The 23,027-nt window shown below is 48.1% G+C and overlaps 1 protein-coding gene across 5 annotated transcripts in view; it reads right to left on the reverse strand.

The window, feature by feature from the left end:
* Positions 1 to 266: 266 nt before the first annotated feature.
* The window catches only part of TMEM44 (transmembrane protein 44), a 34,026-nt gene continuing 11,265 nt past the window's right edge, over positions 267 to 23,027 (reverse strand). The window contains exons 7-11 of one of the 5 annotated variants that reach the window (XM_044252031.1): positions 21,405 to 21,533; positions 19,278 to 19,382; positions 13,804 to 13,962; positions 4,888 to 4,917; positions 267 to 2,344 (exon numbers count right to left, since the gene is read on the reverse strand). In XM_044252031.1, the coding sequence (XP_044107966.1) occupies positions 2,156 to 2,344; positions 4,888 to 4,917; positions 13,804 to 13,962; positions 19,278 to 19,382; positions 21,405 to 21,533 (612 nt within the window). In that variant the 3' untranslated portion in view covers positions 267 to 2,155. Of the gene's footprint in view, positions 2,345 to 4,887; positions 4,921 to 13,782; positions 13,963 to 19,277; positions 19,383 to 21,404; positions 21,534 to 23,027 lie in introns of all 5 variants that reach the window. The other 4 variants (XM_044252030.1, XM_044252033.1, XM_044252032.1 and 1 more) reach the window with 4 other exon arrangements.

Below are 23,027 nucleotides of genomic sequence, written 5' to 3' on the forward strand. Positions count from 1 at the left end.
ATCCAGATGAGTGGGCGAGAGAAGATGATGACGGTTTGTTTCCCAGCCTTTTCCCTTGTAGGTAACCCTTTCACTGCTCAGTGAGTCTTCAGGGCAGGTAACTCCCATTATCCTCCTGGTCCAACAGGGATGAGGCTGCAATGGAGGCCCGGGACAGGGACACTCCGACTAGGAGAAAAGAGTTTGGGTTAGCACCTCTTTACAAAGGCTCTGGGGTCCAGAGCTTTGCCTAACAGACAGGTTCTTATTGAACAAGGAGGCCAAAGTTTGCTTCCAAAGTTTTCAGTTTAATAGTTCACTCTGGGTGAAGAGACTTCTTCAGGATTCAGCTTTGAGACAAGATTGGACCACAACATGAGGAACTGGTTTGTGAAGCAAGGCTGGGACGATGGGAACTAGGGAGACAGACAACATCCGGGACTCAGGTAGTTTGTGCTGCTTAAATCAGCGAGACTATTTGATGTTCTTGGGTAAATGGCCATTTCATCAAGACTCAGGCAATTTCTGGTACCCCCTGGGAGCATGGGCCAGCCTCCTCTTGAGAGAAGGAGGATATGCAAAAGGTAAATTCCAGAGATGGTATCCTATCCCTGGGCCTTCTTGCCTTTCTAAAGATGAGCCCACCTTCTGCCCTGCTGCTATTGCTCCAGTTAAATATGTTCCCCATGTTCATACTGTGCCCATGACTACATTTCTGCTTCCTGAAAAGCTGTGGCCTACCGGAGGCATGTCAGTCACCTTCCTACTCTAGTTCTGGTCACGGCTGCCAATGAGCCACGATATTAAGTGCTAACTTCCTTGCCTGTGTGGTCTGATTCCTTGCCAGCCTTTTCACCACCTAGCCCAGATTGCGCCATCCATTCCGGCCACATCAGCTTCCTCTTTCCTGGACTGGATTCCATCCCTCCCTGGGTCCAGTCCTCTGTAGGATTTCTTCCAGAATGCGCTCTCCACCCCAACTCTTATCTCCTTTCCAAGAACAGCTTCCATGGTTAAGAGCACAAAGCAAAACTGGCTTTGGCAAACTCCATTTCAAGACACCAAGGGATCAGAGCAGTTGGATAAAGGGGATAAATAGGGTGGCTTTAAGTTCTCTTCTAGCTCAGAGGCCACTCAAAAAATGGAGATCTCCGCTGAGGTCTGTGGAATCCCCTTGCTTTCCTGAGGCACCCCCTTCTTCATGCTGCTGGGATTTAAACTACCCCTTTGGAGAAACTAGGTAACTGCAACTAAGTCACACAGGCTCTGAGGGGCCAGCCAGGAGCAAAGCTATGTTTCTTGACATGCCTTCCAGTTCCCTTCATGGCTGGCTTTTGTGGCTGTGCTGGGATTCAGACATCTCTGCACTCCACAGTGAGATGCTGCAACTCAATCATGGCTTACTCACTCCAGTAAATTTATTCACTCCCACATCGGCCCCATTCCCTCCAACCTTCCCCTCTCCCGTGATCATGGTATCAAAATAATGCTAAAATGAGATGACTGTGCTTGAATTTAACACCTCTCACCATGCCTCTTTCATGTTAGCTTCAGAAGCAGACAGGCCCGCTCACCTGCAAACCCTGCCCAGCACACACCTTGGCGGGTTGGAGCAGCTCCTGGTACCTAGAGCAATGAACTTAGCTTGCCCTTTCAATAACCATGATCTCACAAACTTCTGGTCGACCAAGCAATCCCATCTCCAACTTCCAGCAGAAAACTCCAGAAGCAGAAAACTTTGATGGGAGCCAGGTCCCATCAGTACTGGTGAGGGTGTCCTAGATCTGCATACGGGCCCACCCTTCTCATCTCCTGGGCGTAGCCAGGACTTGCAGAATGGAGGTCCGTGGAGATCCAAACATAGGAGCTGCTTGTTAGATGAACTCGTTCCTGGCACCTAGCAGAGATGTGGAGGATGGCTGAATCGGAAGGGAAAAGGAAGAGAGGGCCCAGCAAGATGAAAGGGCCCAGTAGATGAAAGTTTCTACTTCAAAGCAAGAGTGGTCTGTGGACTTCTGATCTTCAGAGCAAACTGCGCATGCCCAGGTCTGTCCCTGGACCCAGAGTCTTTGCTCTGTTCTGAGCCACAACGCAGAGCAGCCAAGCTCAGTGACCACACCCAGCTCCTCACTTTCATGAGCCACCTCTGCAGAAGCAGAGATGCCTGCCATGGGGGTCACTGCAGGTTGATTCCTGCTCCGTTCCGGACAAATGTTTGGCTGAGGGCTCTGAGCTGATGGCCTTGCATTAGGTGTTCTTCGTCAGACGTCAAGACCACTGGCCCCATGTAGCCCCTGTGTACCTGGGATCCGAGCATGTCTACGTTGTCTTTGTTCCCTTCAAGGTTTACGTCTTCAGGGTCCCACTGTAGAGAAAAGACACAAATGGTACCTGGATGGAACAGATGCTTCCCATCTTTTACAATGCGCCACGGCTAACAACAGCTCCAGTCCTGGTTCTCACAACCCAGGCACAGACAAGGAGAAACAGTAAGGGCAGGTTAATCAGGCCTGCGTTTCTAGGAACTCATGGGACACATACAACTTTAAAGCAAGTAGTTAACGGACAACCACCCGGAACCAACAGACCCACTCCCCAGCCCCCCTTTCCATTTTTACTCTAGTGAGAATGAGTCATGTTCCTTTTATCCCAAGACTTCCCACCTCCATGCCTAAGTCATTCCTGGAATAGATCAGGCAAATTCAACGCATTCTTTATGGCCCAGATAGGTACCTCCTCTTCCAGGAAGCCTACTCTGACTGCTTTTACTCATTGAGCTTGCACACCCTTATTTCTTTGTATTGCCTGTACAAGTCATTTGTAGCTGAACATGGGCACTGCCTTGTCCTTTTAGGTAGAGGATGAGTTCCTTATGAGCAGAGCGCCGTCTGCCCTTGCCACCTGGCCCTCCTCCCCACCACGTCATTTCCTCTAAACTTAAGGCTCAGCAGACTTGTCCAAAGCAAACACTTAAAACTTAATTGAGAAGGTGGTCACTGCCAGTGATTGATTATTCTATTATTCTGACTCACACAAGTATGGGAAAGGTTAGGAGCAAAAAGTTGAGAAAAGAGAAGCAAGTCATATAAGCATTGATGATACATGGTTTGCAAAGTCCTCCTCTTGTTCTCATGTGACCAAGGAGAGAGAGAACTTTGCATGGGGCCGAGAGCAGGGAATTCTTGGTGAGTCCAGCCACGGAGGCAAGTGGGGGTTGGACTCAAGTCCTCCTTCTGCCACTAACTTGCTTTCTCTTCTTTGGGCCTCAGTTTCTCGAGGGGAAAGCCGGGGTGTTGGATCAGCAACTAAATATGATCTCTTTAATTTCTGAGTTTCTATGACTGATAACTCGGAGTGACAAGGTCACATTTGACAGTATCAAGAGACCCAGGAAACAACACAGGAAAAGATCGTGTCTGCCTAGGCCAGATGATCTAGCCGGGCAAGGAAACAGCCAGTCATGGCATGCCCTCCAAGAAAAACACTGCCAGCTGCTCAAACTTAAGCTCAATCCAACAGTCCAATCATAAGGGTCCTAGATAAGGTTTGTAGGGCTCTCTGAGCTACTGAGAGAAATGCCCGCAGCATGCCAGTTATAAAATACAAAATGTGGCTTTGTTTGAAATAGGAAGAGCCCAATTCAATTAGTGATTTACTGATAACTGAACTGAGTTCCCCTACTTGGTGCCTAAAAAAGCATCGTGTTAAAAAGGCCACCTCCTCCCGTAACCCCGCGGGCCAAGGACTAAACTGATCAGGTTGTTGCAGCTCGGTCCCCCACCCCCGCCCCGTACCTGTTTGGGGCTGTGCCAGCCACTTCAAGCGCTAACTTATCTATGCGTGATTGCAGATGTGGGCAGGAGATAACAAGCAAATCCCCAAAGAGTCCCCGCTGGCCCTGCAGGCTCTGTGGCCCAGGTGCCCAGGGGCGGAGGTAGGGGCCTGTTTCATTCTTTGAGGGTGGACAGTATGCTTTGTGATGAATGCTGATTTTAGGCTCAGGCCCACGTTCCAGATCACAGCTCTTGGAGCGGGCTGTGATCAACCTCACCAGAAGCGCCCAAGGTGCCCATTAAAAAAAAAGACAGATGCCGGGCATCCACCCTCGCCCCTCTCTGGTTTGGGACCTAAGGTTTGACATTTTAACAAGTGCCTCAGGTGATTTTTAGCCGCCGCAATATTTCAGAATCACTGCTCCAGCTCCCGAAAGCTTCTCCAGAGTTGTTCTTTCTGCTCTTGACCAACTCAGAGGCCACCAAGCAGCCAGCCTCTTCGATTAAGTGCACTCTTTGAAGAGGGTTAAGCCTCTGAAACATTTTAAATCTCTTCCTTCCGAATTCCTGGAAGACTGCGTTTTGAAACCTCATGTTAAGCAATGAAAACATTGCTGGAATCCAGGCAAAAAGAAAATCTGAGCAAAAGATGATCTCCACCCTTACCAGAAAGACTCCTGGGAGATGAGCAGCACAGGTAGTTGTCATCAGACAAGCTCAGCTCTCCCCTGCAGGCCAGGGAGGTGTGGACACAGCGCCAGCTGCCCAGGGTCCCAGAGGGACGGTGTGGGGGGATGCAGCCGGCCCCCAGCACCACCACCACCACTGCCGCTAACCTGCTGCTACTCGGCTTGTCCACGGGCTTGTCTGCCAAACCATGCTTCTCCTGGGGTTCCACATCTTCTGAGTCCCTACCTGATGATTTGGGGCACAGCAGAAAGCACTTGGAACTGAGAGAGGCTGGAAAATCCCCTGATCCTCAGACTTGCCTCTCGTTTTCTTTTTTCTTTTTTTTTTTTTTACCTAAAGGAATGTGGCATGGGCCCGGCCATCCAAGAAGGGCTCACAAAAACAGGAAATGGAATCAAGCCACAGGACGTCCCTTCTGGAATAGAGAGAGTATGACTGTCCATACCTGCTCCGAGTTTAGGGCTTCCCAATACTTCTGCTGCAGAATAAAAAGAGAGATGGAAACAAGTGTTGGCGAGATTTCGCCAGCGTCACAGAGCAGAGCAGAGCAGGGCTCAGCGCCAGCACGGTCTGCCCAGTGAGCGAGGCGGCAGGGCCCTGCAGTGATCTGGGGGCAGAGGAACAGAGGACTTGAGCAAGCAGAAAGGCAGCAGCTCCTGGTGGCTACAATCTAGTTAAATGATCAATAGGATAATTGCGATAATTACAAAGGGCTGCAGGTCCTTGGAAAAATTATAATCTGTACTAGATTTTAAAATTACTATTATTAGAAGTTATTATTATTATTATCAGGCATAATAATAAATCTTCCATTTATTAACCACGTGGCTGAGATGAGTTAACTCAAACCCATAAAACTAAGAAAGATGCAAATAAAATCCCCTTGAAAATACAGAATATTTTCTACCAGCCAAGATCCAGTTTTAATTAGCCTTTACTGCATGGGTGGTTCCACCCCAAGGCTCGAGTATGTCTGACTCAGGTTCTGGAAGTTTGCAGGATGGTCTGCTCTTGTTCATCCAGCACCTCATGCAGTGCCTGGGAGATACGTGTTTCCGACATAGAGTCATGAATCTGCAGATTTCCGGCAGACGTATCTGTCTGTTGAATAGCTGCCGATCTGCACAGTCCAGACGATGTGGCTTTGTCGCATTAAAACAAAGCCTCTACTGTTCAATTCTTTTAAGTTCCATTAAAAAAAATTTTTTTTAGGGACACTTGTGTAGCTCAGTCGGTTAAGCATGTGCCTTCAGCTCAGGTCATGATCCCAGGTTCCTGGGATCGAGTCTGGCTTCAGGATCCTTGTGCGTAGGTGCCTGCTTCTCCCTCTCCCATGCTTGTGCATGCACTCTCTTTCTCTCTCTCTCTCAGACGAATAAAATAAAATCTTTAAAAAATTTTTTAAATTTAAATTACTTTTTAAATTATTATTTTTTAAGTTGAAGGTCCAGCGCTTTTTTTTTTTTTTTAAAGATTTTATTTATTTATTTGACAGACAGATCACATGCAGGCAGAGACACAGGCAGAGAGAGAGGAGGAAGCAGGCTCCCTGCGGAGCACAGAGTTCTCTGCGGAGCAGAGAGCCCGATGAGAGGCCCGATCCCAGGATCCCGGGACCATGACCTGAGCTGAAGGCAGAGGCTTCAACCCACTGAGCCACCCAGGTGCCCCAGGTCCAACGCATTTTTAAAAAGTAATCTCTATGCCCAATGAGGGGTTCCAACTTACAACCCCAAAATCAACAGCTGCATGCTCTACAGACTGAGCCAGCCAGGCGCCCCTTAAATTTCCACTTTAAACAACTTTTTAAAAAAATTTTATTTATTTGACACACAGAGAGAGAAATCACAAGTAAGCAAAGAGGCAGGCAGGGAAAGGGGAGGAAGCAGGCTCCCTGCTGAGCAGAGAGCCCAATGCGGGGCTGGATCCCGACACCCTGGGATCATGACCTGAGCTGAAGGCAGAGGCTTAAACCACTGAGTCACCCAGGCACACTAAACAACTTTTTAATTGTAGATTTTCAACCATATACCAATAAAAGAATATCTAATGAACACCCAGGGACACACCCTCTTTTATCTGTTCTAGCTCTCCAATTTTTTTATTTGCTTAAGTATTTTAAAATAAATAATTTTATCTGTAAATATTTCAACATGTCTCTCATAAATAAAGACATTTTCTAAAAAGTCCTAAGAACAGTGCGATTATTAGACCTAACAAGATTCGTGATAATTCCACGGTATTCATCTTTTAATGACAGCCTGCTGTGGGAGGGAGACATAAACTGAAAAAACAAAAAACAAACAAAAAAACCAGAATTTTAAAAAAACAGGGTGAATTGGAGAAGATATGAAATTACTAAAATGATAGTTCAACATACTGCAAATGACAGAAATGTTGGGAGGACACAGGGGTTGAAAAGTGAAACAACTTTAACAAGTGAAACAGAAATAAAAAGAAATGAAAGAGGGGCGCCTGGGTGGCTCAGTTGGTTGGGCTTCTGCCTTCGGCTCAGGTCGTGGTCTTGGGGTCCTAGGATTGAGCCCCACATTGGGCTCTCTGCTCAGAGGAGAGCCTGCTCCCCCTCCCCTTTCTGCCTCTCTGCCTACTTGTGATCTCTCTGTCAAATAAATAAAATCTTAAAAAAAAAAAAAAAGAAATGAAAGAAAAGTTGCTAACTTTTATTTTTCTTTCGAAAATACAGATGTTCATGCAAAGTAGCAATAGTAATCTGATTTTACACAGTGAGGGGCTGTGTTTGTTAAAAAACATTATTAAATGCAGAAGAAGAATCAAATACAGAAGAGAATACGAGTATTAATGGGAAAACTGGTAACCTCCAAATAAAAGTCTGTAGTTTAGTTAATAGTAATGTACTAGTGTTAATTTCTCAGTTTTGACAAATGGCATTCTTGTGTAAGATGTTAACATTACAGGGAACTGCACAGAGGCGCACAGGATCTTTCTGTACTACCTATTATTCCAAAATTTGAAAAGTTTATTTAAAGCCAAGCAAACAGAACTAAGAGTCCCCCAACTGGACTGGCAAGAAAGCTTGAAATTTCCTTTCCCAAACTTCGCCATCACTGTTTAAAATTTAAGAAGAGTGCCCTCTAGTGGCAGTAGTAGTAGGGAGTTCTTTTTAAAGTTCTTTCTTAAGCCAAAAATGACAGTGTGCCCAAGGATGCAATGAACTCCAGTGTCTCTGAGAACTCTCTCCACATCTCCAAAAGTGAAAATAAATCACATATTCTTGTGCTTTCCCTATTTCAAGAGCAAAATGTGTTAATTTCTGTTCAGGAATTTTTTTCAAAAACAAAATAAATTAAAAAATAAACATAAAATAAATTCTATCCCATAATTCTACTCCAAGAGCCTCATGAACAGTATTGAATAGCTCTCTGAAATACACACAAACACATACACACACAAACCAAAATGTGCAAACGGCTTTTCTCCCTTATCGTCAGTGGGCATTACCACGGTCTTGAAATTGTCTTTAGGACCCTGATTTCACCACCTCCATGAACCACAGCAGGTAATATGTCAGTTCAGCTCCTTTCTAAAAGCACACTTTTTCATGCTTCTGAAATCAAAAAGCAACACACAGCCCCCCACCTACAAGGCACGGGGCAACATTTCCTTTGTTTCTGTAGGCTTTGAGGTGTGTCCTAACCATTGAGGAAACATGGTCACTTTCCAGGCTTATATTTTAGACTTCGTCCTCTTACATTTAGGGAGAAGTGACTTCTCCCAAGACTGGGGAGGTGACACGGTGTTGGACTCAGGACCAAAGATGATGAAAGTTTTTTTGTTTCTTCCAATTATAAAGTGTTAAGATTGGCCAGGTACATACCAGCTACGATTTTCTCCCAGAATTCATTAAGTGAATTTCCTTTTGAAATGGAACCTTATAGACTTTTAAAATTTACACCATATTCTTCCAAATGGTACCCTTTCTATTTCTCTAGTTCGTTAAGCTGTTCTATAGCACCTGCCCTAGATGGGGCAGGGTTTCACCTCCCCACGCCTTCCTCCTCCCCACCTGCCTGAACTCTTCCTGCCTCCTCCATAATACACATTTACACTCAAGGTCATGGTGCTGCACAGGACCTTAAAGACGGCCTGGTCCAGAGCTGGGGTTTCAGAGTGAACATTTATGGGAACAGTACATCCCGACCTTGGTGGTGCCTCCCTGCCTTCCCAAAATCATTGTTTCCACTTTCAGAGCAGGCCCAGAGAAAGGATGAGTGCTGCCATACTGATGCCACAGCCAGAAGCCCAGAGGTCATACCCGAGCCCGCCTCCAGCCTGCTTCCCACGGACGCTGTGTGGGGCACACCAGCTGCCCCCCACCTGATCCTTCTATTTACCCTGTAATGCAGGTAGCACAAGTCTCAGGATTCCTAGATACAGAAGGAGAAGCTGAAACTCAAGCAGTCCAGTGGGGGCCCAAGGCCACCTGGCATGTCAGCGAGAGCCCAGAGAAGCCCGAGTCTGTGCCATGTCCTGCACAGCTCATTTCCCTCTGGGGACCAGGGGAGCCTCTCTGCTCACCCTGGGGGAATGAGCGGACTGAACACACCTTTCAGGAACTATTCTTTCTCATGGTCTCATTGCAAGTGGTGCCTGCTGTCTGGGTAGGACACAGTTCCCTGGAGGGCAGGATGTATGTCCTGAACTTGATCTTGATCTTTGGTACTTATTGGAATGTCTGGCCTCCTTCTTCATACTTACACGTATTTTCTTCTAAAATTAGCACTTTTATAGCCCATTAATATAAATATATATTTTTAAAAGGTATGCAATAAATATATACATAAATATAAATTTATATATAATAAATATATATTTAAAATATATTTTATAAGAATTTAAATATATTTTATATATGTGTACATATACATCTTATATATGTGTACATACACACACACACACACATACATAATTTTTTTTCCTTAAAAGAATGATTTTGGTCTTCAGAATAGCAAACAGCCAAAGGAATCTATCCTGGTCTGCTGGTGCTGGAAGCAGGGTTTGGAGAGGGAATGAGCGGTCTCGGTTGCCAACAACAGCCTTAGGCACAGAATTAGCAGGGACACACAGGGACTTGACCCTCTTTAGACAGAGCAATCTGGCATTCCGTCCTGTTCTTGACCCCCACACATGTATACACAAGTGTACACAAGACACAGACTTTGTTCCAAAGCCAGAAACAGCCTCTTCTAAAATTTCTACAAAGCTTCTTTCTCCAGATCGATGGCACTGCGAGGGAGCACAGAGGGAAAAATGACTAGACATTCTTTCATCACAAAGCTGGACTTCAATCTTTTCTTCTATCCCGGGGTGGGGGAGGAAGGAAAGGAGAGGAGAAGAGAGGAAAGGAGAGGAAAAAGGAGAGGAGAAAGGCACGGGAAGTTTCAACAACGGGGGGAAGTCAGATGCTGGCTACTCTAGAAAGGGAAAAGGCCACTCCCAAAAGCCCTGCTCCTTCAGGGCCACAGCCCCCACTGCAGACCACAGGGACATTCACCCTTCCTCAGCATCTGCTCAGTCCACCCTCGGTGGCTCTGCAGGAGCGGGCAGCCTCATGCTGAGTGGGCGAGTGAGTGAGCGAATGAACCCATGGATCCTGTTCTGTGCAGCGTGCCTCTCTTGTGGAGATGCCCAGAAGCCCACACGGTCCAAACACAGGGCCTCCCTCCAGGGTCATGAGTCACACTGAAAGCTCTGGCATCATCCTTCGGGTGCCCTGACCAACCGAGCCCTCCACATTTAAGGAAAGGTGAAAATAACCCGAAGCCTCCCTCCACGTGAGCTCACCGGGCCTTATCTGTCTCTGCCTTATCTGTATCTGTTCTGCTGTTACCGGATTTACTTGCAAGCCTGTGTTTTCTGGCCCTGAGCACCCAGGCGGAGCACAGGGTGGGTGGCCAGAGTCCTGGACAGCAAGTCGGGTTTCTCTTCTATCAACTGGGAATGCTGGATAATAAGCCTGGTCCTGCAGACCTCCCCAGTAGGAGTCCTGGCCAAGGCACTGCGGCAGTTAACAGGAGGGTTTCTGGGCCAGACAGAGCTGGGGCTGAACCCCTCGTCTGCTCCCTCTTATTTTTATCATGATTATTATCATTACTACTATTAAGAATGCTTTCTTGGGCAAGCTACTTAAACTCACTGAGTTCCAGTCCCCTCTTCTGGAAAACAAGAATAACAAAGGTAGGGGTGCCTGGGTGGCTCAGTCAGTTAAACATCTGCTTTCGGCTCAGGTCATGATCTCAGGGTCCTGGGATGGTGCCCTGCGTGGGCCTCCCTGCTCAGTGGGGAGTCTGCTTCTCCCTCTCCCTCCACCCCTCCCCCACTAGCTTTCTCTCCTGTGTTCTCTCTCTCTCTCTCTAATAAATAAATAAAAAGTCAAAAAAAAAAAAAAAGAATAACAAAGGTACCTGCCTCAGGGCTGTTGGGAGGATTACACGGAGCGTGTAAAGTACAGAGCACCCAGCGTCTGGCATGCGACCCGCATGTCCTCAGGGTCAGCGATCACAACAATCATCCTGACTGATGGCGTGCAGGCACGGAGTGAACTAAGTGTTGTGGGCATGGCTGCCTGCTTCCCTGCCTCCCTAATGCAGCAAGAAGTAGGTATTCACCATGGTTGGTATGTGCCCGGCACATGGACCTAAAGCCACCCTCTGAGAGTTACAACATCATAAAGCACCACCGGAGAGATAAACACATCACTTTAACCACACAGAGGGGCTCCCAGGCCTTCATGGTAGGAGCTGGGATGCCATTCACTTACGGGTATGAGGGGACAAGCAGAAGCTATCAAGACAGACACAGACAAGGTGGGGCAGCTGAGGACACGGATTCCACAGCTGTTGCACTATCTCCCGCTCATCTACTGAACCATCTGTATTGGGAGTTTTCCAATATGTTTGATCTGGTAGTATATGTATCTAGTGAAATTCTAAGTTATTTCTTTACAGGACGCAGTAGCTTTGTCATTTGTGGTGTGTGTATGCTTTTGGGAGTGAAGCTGAAGGACTGTGCCATGGGCTGGGCTGGGGCAGGTGAGCTTCAAAAATTATATTCCTTTTGGGGCGCCTGGGTGGCTCAGTGGGTTAAGCCGCTGCCTTCGGCTCAGGTCATGGTCTCGGGGTCCTGGGATCAAGCCCCGCATCGGGCTCTCTGCTCAGCGGGGAGCCTGCTTTCCCTCTCTCTCTCTCTGCCTGCCTCTCCGCCTGCTTGTGATCTCTCTCTGTCAAATAAATAAATAAATTCTTAAAAAAAAAATCATATTCTTTTTAACATAGGCAAAAGCCTTCCTTGCCATTTGCTTAATTTAAAAGTGAGACCCTGGGGCGCCTGGGTGGCTCAGTGGGTTTAGCCACTGCCTTCAGCTCAGGCCATGATCTCAGGGTCCTGGGATTGAGTCCCGCATCGGGCTCTCTGCTCAGCAGGGAGCCTGCTTCCCTCTATTTCTCTCTCTCTGCCTGCCTCTCTGTCTGCTTGTGATCTCTGTCTGTCAAATAAACAAATAAAATCTTTAAAAAAAAAAAAAAAGTGTGACCCTAATCCCTTTGTACTCGATAGTTTCAAAAAATCAATGTCTAGAAAGATAGAGGTAATGGAATGGGGGAAGGACAAGGACCACAAATCACAGAAAGGCCCAAACCTACCACCAAGACAAATTTCCCAATTTTTGAAGGTCACTGTCCAGTCCTTACGTCAACTTTGGCTGCCTTTGTTTCCACAGAGCAAATACTGCTGCTGGGTCTCCCCAGCCCCTCCCTGACCCATTGACTTAACTGTCTTTTCCTCCTCACTGAACGCACTTGGCCATCAGGCTCATTCTCCCCATCTCCCCAACCCCTGCCCTGCCCAGCCTTCTGCCAAGATTGCTAGATCCAAGCTGCCAAGTCATGTGCTGTGGGTGTCCTACAAATTCTGAGACTGGAACCAGGAAATAAACAATACTGAATGACATAGGGATACATAGACCCCAAATAGTGCTCGGTCTGCTGCAGAACTCCTCACTCAAAACCCAGCTCTCAATGACCCGCTATGTTTTAGAATCGAGGGACAGAGAAATGTGAGTGCAACTCAGGCCCTAGTCCCAAAAAACTCATGCCCAGCCTGTTGGGGAGACAAGCCCCTACAGCTCACCACAGGACACAGCCAACAATAGAAGTTGTGTAAGAGAGGTCTATGTTCTGGCATTCACAGGAAGGAGCCATTAATCTCATGTGTGTGTTGGTGGGATGAACCGTCACCCAGCAGGTGACATCTGGGTAGGCTTCTGATACATGGGCCACGAAGAACCCCAAGGAGAAAGGCCCAGAGGCCTGGGTACAGGGAACAGTCCACGGCCAGGGTGGACATTGAGGTAATAAGGGAGGAGGCCGAGTCCCATGAGGCTGGGGTAGCCGTGAAAGGTCTAGAACCTCACACTGAGGAATCTGGACTGTATCCACAGATCAGTGGCTCTTAGTCTTCTGGATTTTGGGGTCCACAATGAGTCCAAGTTTAGGGGATTTACCCAGGATGGCTAACTGAACTATTTGGCCAGATAAGGCCATTAAAAAAACCCAAACCCAGAACTCAACACAACTACCACTTGCATTATCATCATTTTATAAAAGGGCACTTTAACTCCCAGATCGTAGAAGACAAACGCCGGAGGAAGGACAGTCCTCCTTTCTCCAACCAAGCCCTACCAAAGACGGCGGCCACTCTCGCGTTGCCATCACAGCCTACAACACTGCCCTTGTTCTCATTTTCCGTAGGCAAAGGGAAAACTTCCTCCTAGAACCGGGCTGGGAACCACAGCTGGGGACCGACAGTGACTGTACAGCTCGGACCCGAGAGTTACAGCCACTTGTGGCATCCAAAATATGACCTGTGTTTTGTTCACAGATCCAAAGACTCAAAATGAGGCGAAGTTTGCCAAAGTGCTGGGCACGGTGCCCAGCAAGGGGCTCCTGTATGCAGCCCTGATAGCGCCATGCGGGTAGTGGGTGCTCCTGCGGGGGAAGAGATGCTCCATGGTCAAATGAGTTCGGGGAACACTCAGACTCTGAAAGTTAATCGATTACTTGTGCGTTTTAAGACTTGAACATGCAGACAACTCTAAAACAGCACAGCAACATGCCCTTAGGCCCTAACTCATCTGACTTGGGAAGCTCTCAGTCCCGCCCCACGTGAGCGCCTCCGGGGGCGGGAGCGCCCTGCGTGCTCGCTCACCGGCCAGCCAGCGTGAGCTTAGCGTGGGCAGCCTCGAGAACAGCTGTGCAAGCCCCGCGGAGGCACCGGCAAGTGGCAGTGGGGGACAGCCATGCACCTGGCGGGTGGTAGCGTGTACCTCGAGGTCCGAGTTGATGGAGGAGACCTCGCAGGAGCTGCTGGAAGACACGCGGGCCCGGATGACCTGAACGGGAGGGTACGAGGGGGGCTCCTGCAGGGTGGTGTCTCCAGGGCTCATCTGTCCATCGCCGGGCAGCCTGGTGGTGCTGCAGCTTGCCTGCAAGTTGTATGGGGAAGGGCAGGCAGGGAGGCTTAGCTTGCTTTATTTTTGAATTGTCAAAGCATTCCAGTACTCAGTATTCAAAGGGGACAAGGGGCGCCTGGGTGGCTCCAAGGGTTAAGCAGCTTGACCTTCAGCTCAGGTCATGATCTCAAGGTCCTGGGGGTTGAGCCCCGCATGGGGCTTCCTGCCCAGCGGGGAATCTATGGCTTCATCTGCCCCTCCCCCAACTCATGCACTCGCGCTCTCACTCAAATAAATAAAATCTTTTTTAAAAAGGTACAGAAGGGACGCCTGGGTGGCTCAGTTGGTTGGGCAGCTGCCTTCAGCTCAGGTCATGATCCCAGCGTCCTGGGATCGAGTCCCACATCGGGCTTCTTGCTCAGCGGGGAACCTGCTTCTCCCTCTGCCTCTGCCTGTCACTCTATCTGCCTGTGCTCACTCTCTCTGTCAAATAAATAAATAAAATCTTAAAAAAAAAAAAAAAAAGGTACAGAAGGGTGTAGAATGCAAGGTCGGCCCCCACCTGCATGCGGAGCAGCCCAGTTCTCCCCAGGAGCTGCCAGGCTCGGGTTCCTGATCTCTCCATATCCAAGCAAATGCAGATAACACAGCTCCCTAGTTCCAAGCACAGTGGCAACACATCTACACTCTCCTAGGCAACGTGAGTTGTCTCACTTCACAATATGTCGGGGGCTCGTTCTACAGCAGTGGCTTTGTTGCTCTTTCTGTTCCTTTCGTGGCATCCTGTAGGTGTTCCCAAACTGTGAAACCGTCCTCTACTGACTGGACTTTGAGGGCATTTCCCATCTCTGGCTTTTACAACACTGGCTGCAGGAAATTCTATTGTACATCCAAGGTTTCAGGGTACTTAAAGGATACATTTCTAGAAGCCAAATTGCTGGATCAGAAGGTATGAGCTTTTGTGATTTGGAGAGCTACTGCCAAAACGCACTGCATGGCCGCATACCCACCAGCAGCTCCGGAGAGTAAAGTGAGGAAGAAACTTGAAAGATTTCTGTCTGTCTGTCCATCCATCCATCCATCCATCTCAGGAGAGAGCTGCCCTCCACAGGGCTCTGGGGACTCTGCTGGAGATCCCCAAAGCCCTGCTGGCCGGGGTTTCAGAACCAGATGGGATTTGGGTTGTTCCATTGACACACCACAGGGGAACAGCCTGCCTTCTAGAACCACTTCTTCCACAGTGAACCACACACCTTGGCAAGAAACGCATCCTCCTGGAGCCTCAGTTTCCTCATCCAGCAAAGGGGATATTATTCCCTGCCTTGTCTCCTTTGAAGTGGGGGGGGGGCGGTCCGCAGGACTAAGATGTGAATGTCCCGGACACATGAGATTGGCTACTCATACTGGGCCCCAAATCACACAGGGCTCCAGCCCCGGGTGGGTCACATGCATGGTTTTATGTGAGAGTTGGCTAGATAGGCTGGGGGGCGGGGGGCACAGGTGCCCCAGGGAACAAAGTTAGAGTCTGTAAATTCCTCAGGGCCTGATGACACCTGAACTGGGTTTTCAAATATTCCAAGTCACTGATCCCCATGACCCCACAGCATTCAGCCCCTGAGCTCACCCTAAATTCGGCTGCATGGGAAACCTCCCTGGGCCCAGCGCCAAGGAGGGACTGCTGGGAAGACAAGTGAGCATCCCTGTGGGCCTTGCTGTCTACTCCCAGACAGCTGTGCAGACAGGACACATAGTGATGCCCATGGCAACAAGGGACCTAGTTCATCACAACCTTGTCCCCCAGGACACTGTCATGAAAAAAAGAAAAAAAATTGGCTAACTGAGCAGGGCATGAAATGAGCACAGAGAACATGTTCTCCTTAAAAAAGCTCGGGTCTGGGGTGCCTGGGTGGCTCAGTGGGTTAAGCCCCTGCCTTTGGCTCAGGTCATTATCTCAGGGTCCTAGGATCGAGCCCCGCATCAGGCTCCTTGCTCAGGGAGCCTGCTTCCCCCTCTCTCTCTGCCTGCCTCTCTGCACACCCCCCCACCGCCTACTTGTGATCTCTCTCTGTCAAATAAATAAAATCTTTAGGGCACCTGGGTGGCTCAGTGGGTTAAGCCGCTGCCTTCGGCTCAGGTCATGATCTCAGGGTCCTGGGATCGAGTCCCGCATCGGGCTCTCTGCTCAGCAGGGAGCCAGCTTCCCTCTCTCTCTCTGCCTGCCTCTCTGTCTACTTGTGATTTCTCTCTGTCAAATAAATAAATAAAATCTTAAAAAAAAAAATAAAAAAAATAAAATCTTTAAAAATAAATAAATAAATAAAAATAAAAAAGCTCAGATCCCAGGCTCAGGCAGGCTTGAAAGCCATTCCTATGCTTTCCTAAGTATGAGCTCTTGGGCAAGTTACTTAACACTCCCTGTGCCTCAATTTAAAATCATAATACAACAGTTAATTATTCAATAATAACAACAGAAATAATAATAGTTATGAGAATTTGCATTAATAATAATTTGAAAGCCAACCATTGGGGTGCCTGGATGGCTCAGTAGGTTAAACAGCTCAGGTCATGATCCCAGGATCCTGGGACCGAACCCTGCATTGGGCTCCTTGCTCAGCGGGGAGTCTGCTTCTTCCTCTCTGTCTGCTGCTCCCCCTGCTTGTATGCTCTCTCTTTCTCAGTGTCGAATAAATAAAATCTTTAAAAAAAAATAACATAAAAGACAACCATTTATAAAATGCTTACTTGGTGTCAGACATTATGTCAAGTAAGAGGCAGTGTTGCTTGAGGGCAAGGGCACAGACAGGTCTGAATCCTGGTTCTGCCATTGACAAACTGTGTGACACTGAGCAAGTTGCTTAACCTCTCTGTGCCCTGTCGTCCTTATTTATAAAATGAGGTTAGAGGTCAGCTGTGAGGTTTACATGAGTTCATGTACAGGAAGCCCTTAGATCAGAGGGATCACTTCTATGGTTGGTTACAAAGCACTTAGTCCAGTAATCTAAGTGCTATGACCAGCATAAGAAGCATCATGGAAGCAATGGCTGTTACTACTGTCTCAAAGACTGGCAAGTAGTTAGCTTTCAATAAACACACTGGGAGTGGTGGCCCTAGAGCCCAGAGAAGCAGCATCCTTCCCCAGGCTGTACCTCAGGGCTCAGGCTGGCTGCTGGGAGCTGCCTCAGCGACAGAGGGCAGTGGCCCTCTGGTGGACACAGAAGGAAGAAGTCAAGGGGGTGTATTTGCTAAAAAATGTGCCAAATGCCTCAGTAGAGGAGAATAAAGGAGGGAAACACTTTTCTTTCACGGAGTCTGTTCTGCAGTAGGAATCCATTCAAGATTCAGGTGCTGGAAGGGTTAGACTGAATGCAAGCTTTGCACTATTATTTTTCAAAAGTTTGATCATTTAAAAATTTCTAGTGCCAAATGTTCCCAGATGCTGCCAGGTTCCCGGCTCTCTCCCCAGACTTCCCATCCTAAGAAGGGTTTAACAGCCTAGGTGGGCTCTTCACTGTGAAAGCATACTCTGAATCTCTCTGGATGGTACTGGCATCCCGGAGTTACCTGTGCCCACTTTCCAAGGAGACAAAACAAAGAGTAAAACCCATCTCTCAGGCCCAAACTCTTTCTGAGCACCAGCCCATCCCAAGGGGGCCACTACTACTGAGCTCCAAGCCTGCTCCAAAACATCCAAACATCTTTTACCAAGGGCCCCATGCACCAGTGGCTGGGCAAACAAGATAGAAGGAGGCAAAGTTTACATCTCAGAAGGAGATAGACAAAAGCAAAAGTAAAAGATAGTGAGAAGTGCTTTGTAGAGCATTTAAAAAGGCAATAAAATAGAGATATATTGGGGTGCCTGGGTGGCTCTGTGGGTTAAAGCCTCTGCCTTCAGCTCAGGTCATGATCCCAGCGTCCTGGGATCAAGCCCAGCATCTGGCTCTCTGCTCAGCAGGGAGCCTGCTTCCCCCTCCAAAAAAAAAAAGAGATATATGACAGGTGGAGGCTACTTTTGAGTGTGTAGTCAGGATGGCCTTTGAGAAGGTGACATTTATTTTATTATTATTATTATTATTTTTTAAGATTTCATTTGTTTGAGAAAGGGAGAGAGAGAGAGAGCGAGTGCATGAGCAGGAGGAGGAGCAGAGGGGAGAAGCAGACTCCCCGCCTGAGCAGGGAGCTCATGCGGGGCTCAATCCCAGGACATGACTTCAGCCAAAGGTAGATGCTCAACAGACTGAGTCCCCCAGAGAAGGTGATGTTTAAACTGAAGTCTGGGGACGCCTGGGTGGCGCAGTTGGTTGGACGACTGCCTTCGGCTCAGGGCGTGATCCTGGAGTCCCGGGATCGAGTCCCACATCGGGCTCCCAGCTCCATGGGGAGTCTGCTTCGCTCTCTGACCTTCTCCTCGCTCATGCTCTCTCTCACTGTCTCTCTCTCTCAAATAAATAAATAAAATCTTAAAAAAAAAAATAAAATAAAATAAACTGAAGTCTGGAAGACCGGAAGGAGGCACCATATAAAAGCAACCTGGAGGAAGAGCATTCTAGGCACAGGAATGGAGAGAAATCCCAGGCAGCTAGGAGGAGTGAGTGAAGAGGGAAGAGAGTGGGGAGGAAGGGAGTGCTGGGCTCCAGGGTCTTAAATTTTCTTCTGTATGAGATGGGAAGCCGGGGGTTTGGGACCAGAAAGGAGCACGATGTAATTGCCCCTTCTGGCTGCTGACTGCAGGTGGAGGGGGTGGGACAAGACTGACTGTGGAGAAGGTAATGAGGTAGGAGGCTGCTGGCTCTATTTTAAAGGCGGTATTTAGGAGATTCACACATGGAGTGGACATGCAGTGAGGGGGAGAGAGGAGTCTGAGGCTTGACCAACTGCCAGGAAGAGGACGGGGGAGGGAGAGGACATGGCAATCCCAAGTTCTGTTTGGACATGGCCAGTGTGGGATGCCATGTGGTGACACTGCCGGGACTGGGACTGAGGGAGGGGAAGGCGTCAGGACGCACACCGGGGATAGCACAAGAGCTGGCACGGAGAGCTAGTCTGCCCCCCAGCACTGCCTGAGGGATGCCTCTAAAAGGCACATATGACGGTGAGTCTCTGGTCCTGTTGCCTCCTGGACTCTTGCCCCTCAGGATGACAGGCTCCACAGTAGGACAATCTCTCCCTTGCCTCCTCTCCAGTCTTTCACCTGGCCTCCACTGAGGCCTTAGAGAGCTCCTTCCTCCTTTAACATGCTTTCTTGCCTCATTCTGCCCATCCCGCAGCTAAAGTGTCACCTCCTCCAGGAAACCTTCCACGACTATTTCCCCACCCTTCCCATCCTTTGGCTGTGGGCCACAGCCATGTACCTGTTGCACCGGCTCGATGGTCAGCTCCAAGTAGCGACTGATGGCTGCCATTGTCCTGAGTGATTTGCAGGGTGGAAGTGTAGTGAGAGGCACCCAATCTGAATTCTTTTAAGGGGAGGTGGGGAGACAAAAACAGAATTCTTAGTCAGGAGACATTTTTCCAAAAACAAGGTCCCATTTTGTTCAAAAGAATCCCTAAAATATTTTTTCTGTCCTTTCATGGTACATTTCACTTTCTGCTTCCTAGAAGATATTATCTTATCTCCTTTTTTTTTTTTTTAGGATTTTATTTGAGAGAGAGAGTGAGGGGGAGGGGGTCAGAAAAAGAAACAGACTCCCCGCTGAGCAGGGAGCCCAGTGTGGGCCTCCATCCCAGGACCTTGGGATCATGACCTGAGCAGAAGGCAGATGCTTAACTGACTGGTCCACCCAGGCATCCCCTCTTATCTCTTTCTTAGAGGTCACAGTAGGTCAGTGGTTCCCAAACTTTGTTGCACAGTAGAGTCACCCGAGCATCGTAAAAACAAAACAAAACAAAAACAAGCTAATGTTTAGCTCTGCCCACCCCCAGCAGATATTCTGAACCATTGGTAGAGGTGTGACCTGGTATTTCAAGCCCCCCAGATGATTCTAAAGCATGGCAAAGTCTGGAGAATCACTGCAGTAGGCACTAAATAAATACTTTTATAAACCAGTGGTTCCCAGACATTAGTGTGCATCAGAAGTATCCAATGGATGCATTAAGACACCCTCAGCTTCAGGGTTGGCAGAGCTGGTGGAGCCCTAGAATTGCACCCCCAACGAGTCGGTGGGCAGTGCTGGTCCAGGGACCACATGTTGAGGACCACATGGAAAGAACTACAGAAGAGGGGTGCCTGGTGGTTCAGTCAGCTGAGCGTCTGCCTTTGGCTCAGGTCATGATCCTGGGGTCCTGGGATCGAGCCCCACATTGGGCTCCCTGCTCAGTGGGGAATCTCCTTCTCCCTCTGACCCTCCCCCTGCCCCACCATGCTGTCTCTTTCAAATAAATAAATAGAATCTTAAAAAAAAAAAAAAAAAGCTACAGAAGACATTGCAAAGGCTCTACTTCCTTCCGAACACCAAGACACATGGGGCTCTCTTTACGCACATTGGCTCCCTTTGGGGATACAATTTCCTAGGTTTCTAGAATGGAATGAAAATAACCTCCTGTTAGAGCCTTGCTGGGAACATGGGAGCTCTGGGCCGAACACTTACAACACTCCTCTACCTTGGTCATGCCCCACTACCTTCTGTTCCATGAACGGAGTCAGATTTCCGTGTTAAATCTAGAACGTTCGAAGGAGTGGGCCAGTTTGCTCAGAGAGTCTCCTTTATGCTCTCTGAGAGAAAAACGAGGATAGTGAGGAGCCCAGGCAATAGGCAAGATTTCTTTCCTCAAGAAATTATCTTAGAAAAGTGAGAGCTGCTTTGTTTCCGTCCTTATAAGCACTGCTATATCATGAGGTGACTTCTCAGTTATTGGGAACCAAGGGCTTTTGACAAAGGTAAACTGTCTCAGGAGAAGAGAAGCTCTGCCTACTTACAGAGGTCACCTTCTTGAGTCAGTAAAAGGGGACAAACACATGTGCTGGTTTGACGTAATTGTAAATGGCAGACACGACCATAAACAACACTTTGAAAGGCCAGCTTTTAGCAATACCAACTGAAATAAGGCTGTGTTAGTGATGGCGATAATGCACACGTCACGGATGCATGTGAAAGTGGGAATACAAGTTTCTCCAAACTATGAGGGCAAATCATATTATTTCTAATTTGACCTGTTAATTTATATATATATATATATATATATATATATATATATGGAAGTAAATTGCTAAAGAGCATACATGGACATTTGACTATTCCATCTACGTTGCTAAAAATATATTAAAGTTATTAAATGATCAAAAAAACGTAAAAAAATACATTGTAATTGGAAAAACAGAGAATCCTACGGGCACCCTTAGTGTTGGGCAAAAACAGTTCGTTGTTTTTTTTTTTTCTTTTTTCCATAAACAGTAGTTTTTTAAAGTGACCAAGTGTCCTAGTTTGAGGGACATGCAGCCCCTGGTGGGACCAGCAGGTTTCCAGCTGGCAAGACCTTGCCTCCTGGCTTTCTTCCTCTTTCTCTGCGCAGGTCAAGAGGGCTTGGGTGTCCGGGCTCTCTCTGGCTTCCGGGGCAAATCCCAAGGCCCGTCTCATCTTGCTCTTCATCACCCAGGAGAGGAATATGATCTGAGAGGGAGAGTTAAGGTCCAAGGAAGCAGAGCATTTCAGCCGCCCATGGCTGCCTTCACCTCTGCACCCTGATGGCCCCCTATGCCCAGGCTCTCTAACTCATGGGATGATTCTGCCAGGGTTGGCCCCAGACAGACATGAGCTCATTTAAGAATGGAACCAGTTTGGGGCGTTTGGGTGGCTCCATGCGTTAAACCTCTACCTTTGGCTCAGGTCATGGTCTCAGGGTCCTGGGATCGAGCCCCGCATTAGGCTCTCTGCTCAGCGGGGAGGCTGCTTCCCCCGCCCCCCATCCTGCCTCTCTGCCTACTTGTGATCTCTGTCTGTCAAATAAATAAATAAAATCTTAAAAAAAAAAAAAAAAAAGGAACCGAGTCTGACTTTCTCTACATATCCCTGGCAAGGGCCCAGCAGCCAGCAAGACCCTGCCTCTAGAATTCAGTAAATACTCAGCAAATACTCATTATACAAAAGCATTTTGAAAACATCTTCCTTGAAGGGCTTGGCTTACAGGGACAGTACACGGAATGGGTTGAATAGTATCCCGCCGCCCAAATTCATATCCATCTGGAAATTCAGAAAGTGGCTTTATTTAAAAATAGGGTCTTGGAGGCCCTGGCTGGCTCAGTTGGGGAATGAGCCACTCTTGATCTGGGGTGTCGGGGGGAGGTTGTGAGTTCGAGCCCTTGCTGGGTGTAGGGATTACTTAAAAATAAAATCTTTTTGTTTTTTTTTAAAGGGTCTTTGCTGATAGAGTTAAGATGAGGTCATAGTGGGTTAGGATGGACCCTTTATCCCATGACTAGAGTCCTTGTAAGAGCAGAGGACACACAGAGATAAACGAAGGAAAGAGGTTTTGTGAAGACTGAGGCAGGAGATAAAATTATGCTACCAGAGGCAAGGAGCATCAGCGGCTATCAGAAACTGGAAGAGGAAGGGAAGGTTCTCTCCCAGAGCCTCCAGGAGAGTGCGGCCCTGCGTGGACTTCGGACTCGTAGCCCGTGGAACTGTGAGAATACATTTCTTTTGTCTCAAGCCACGAACTTCTAGTAACTGAATATGGCAGCCCTAGAAAACAAATACAGCCCATGAGAAAAATCACCATTTTAAACTATTTCTAAACTATTTATGATGAATCCACACGTTTTCATACACAAATTACCCAATGTCTACCTCTCTATCTGCCCACCTTCTGAGCTTAGCTTGCCCTTGAGGCTCTCACGTCAAGGTCCCTGGGGTGTCCGTGCGTCACGCAACACCCTCTGGGGAACCAGAAGGGTGCTCAGCAGTCACTGACAAAGGGCAGCCCCTATGAGTGTTTATCTCTGCGTCCCCAGCCCAGGCCAAAGACAAGAGAAGGGGGATGCTTAGCCCTGCACGGCACGTCGGCTTACAAAGCCCATTCCTAGCCTTGTGAGAAAGGGCAACGATGAGGAAAACAGGTCTCTGGGAAGGTGGGGCCCTGCCCAGGGGAGGAGCAGCAATGAGACT

Source organism: Neovison vison, chromosome 6 (genome assembly GCF_020171115.1).
Source record: "Neovison vison isolate M4711 chromosome 6, ASM_NN_V1, whole genome shotgun sequence".
NCBI classification, from domain to species: domain Eukaryota; kingdom Metazoa; phylum Chordata; class Mammalia; order Carnivora; family Mustelidae; genus Neogale; species Neogale vison.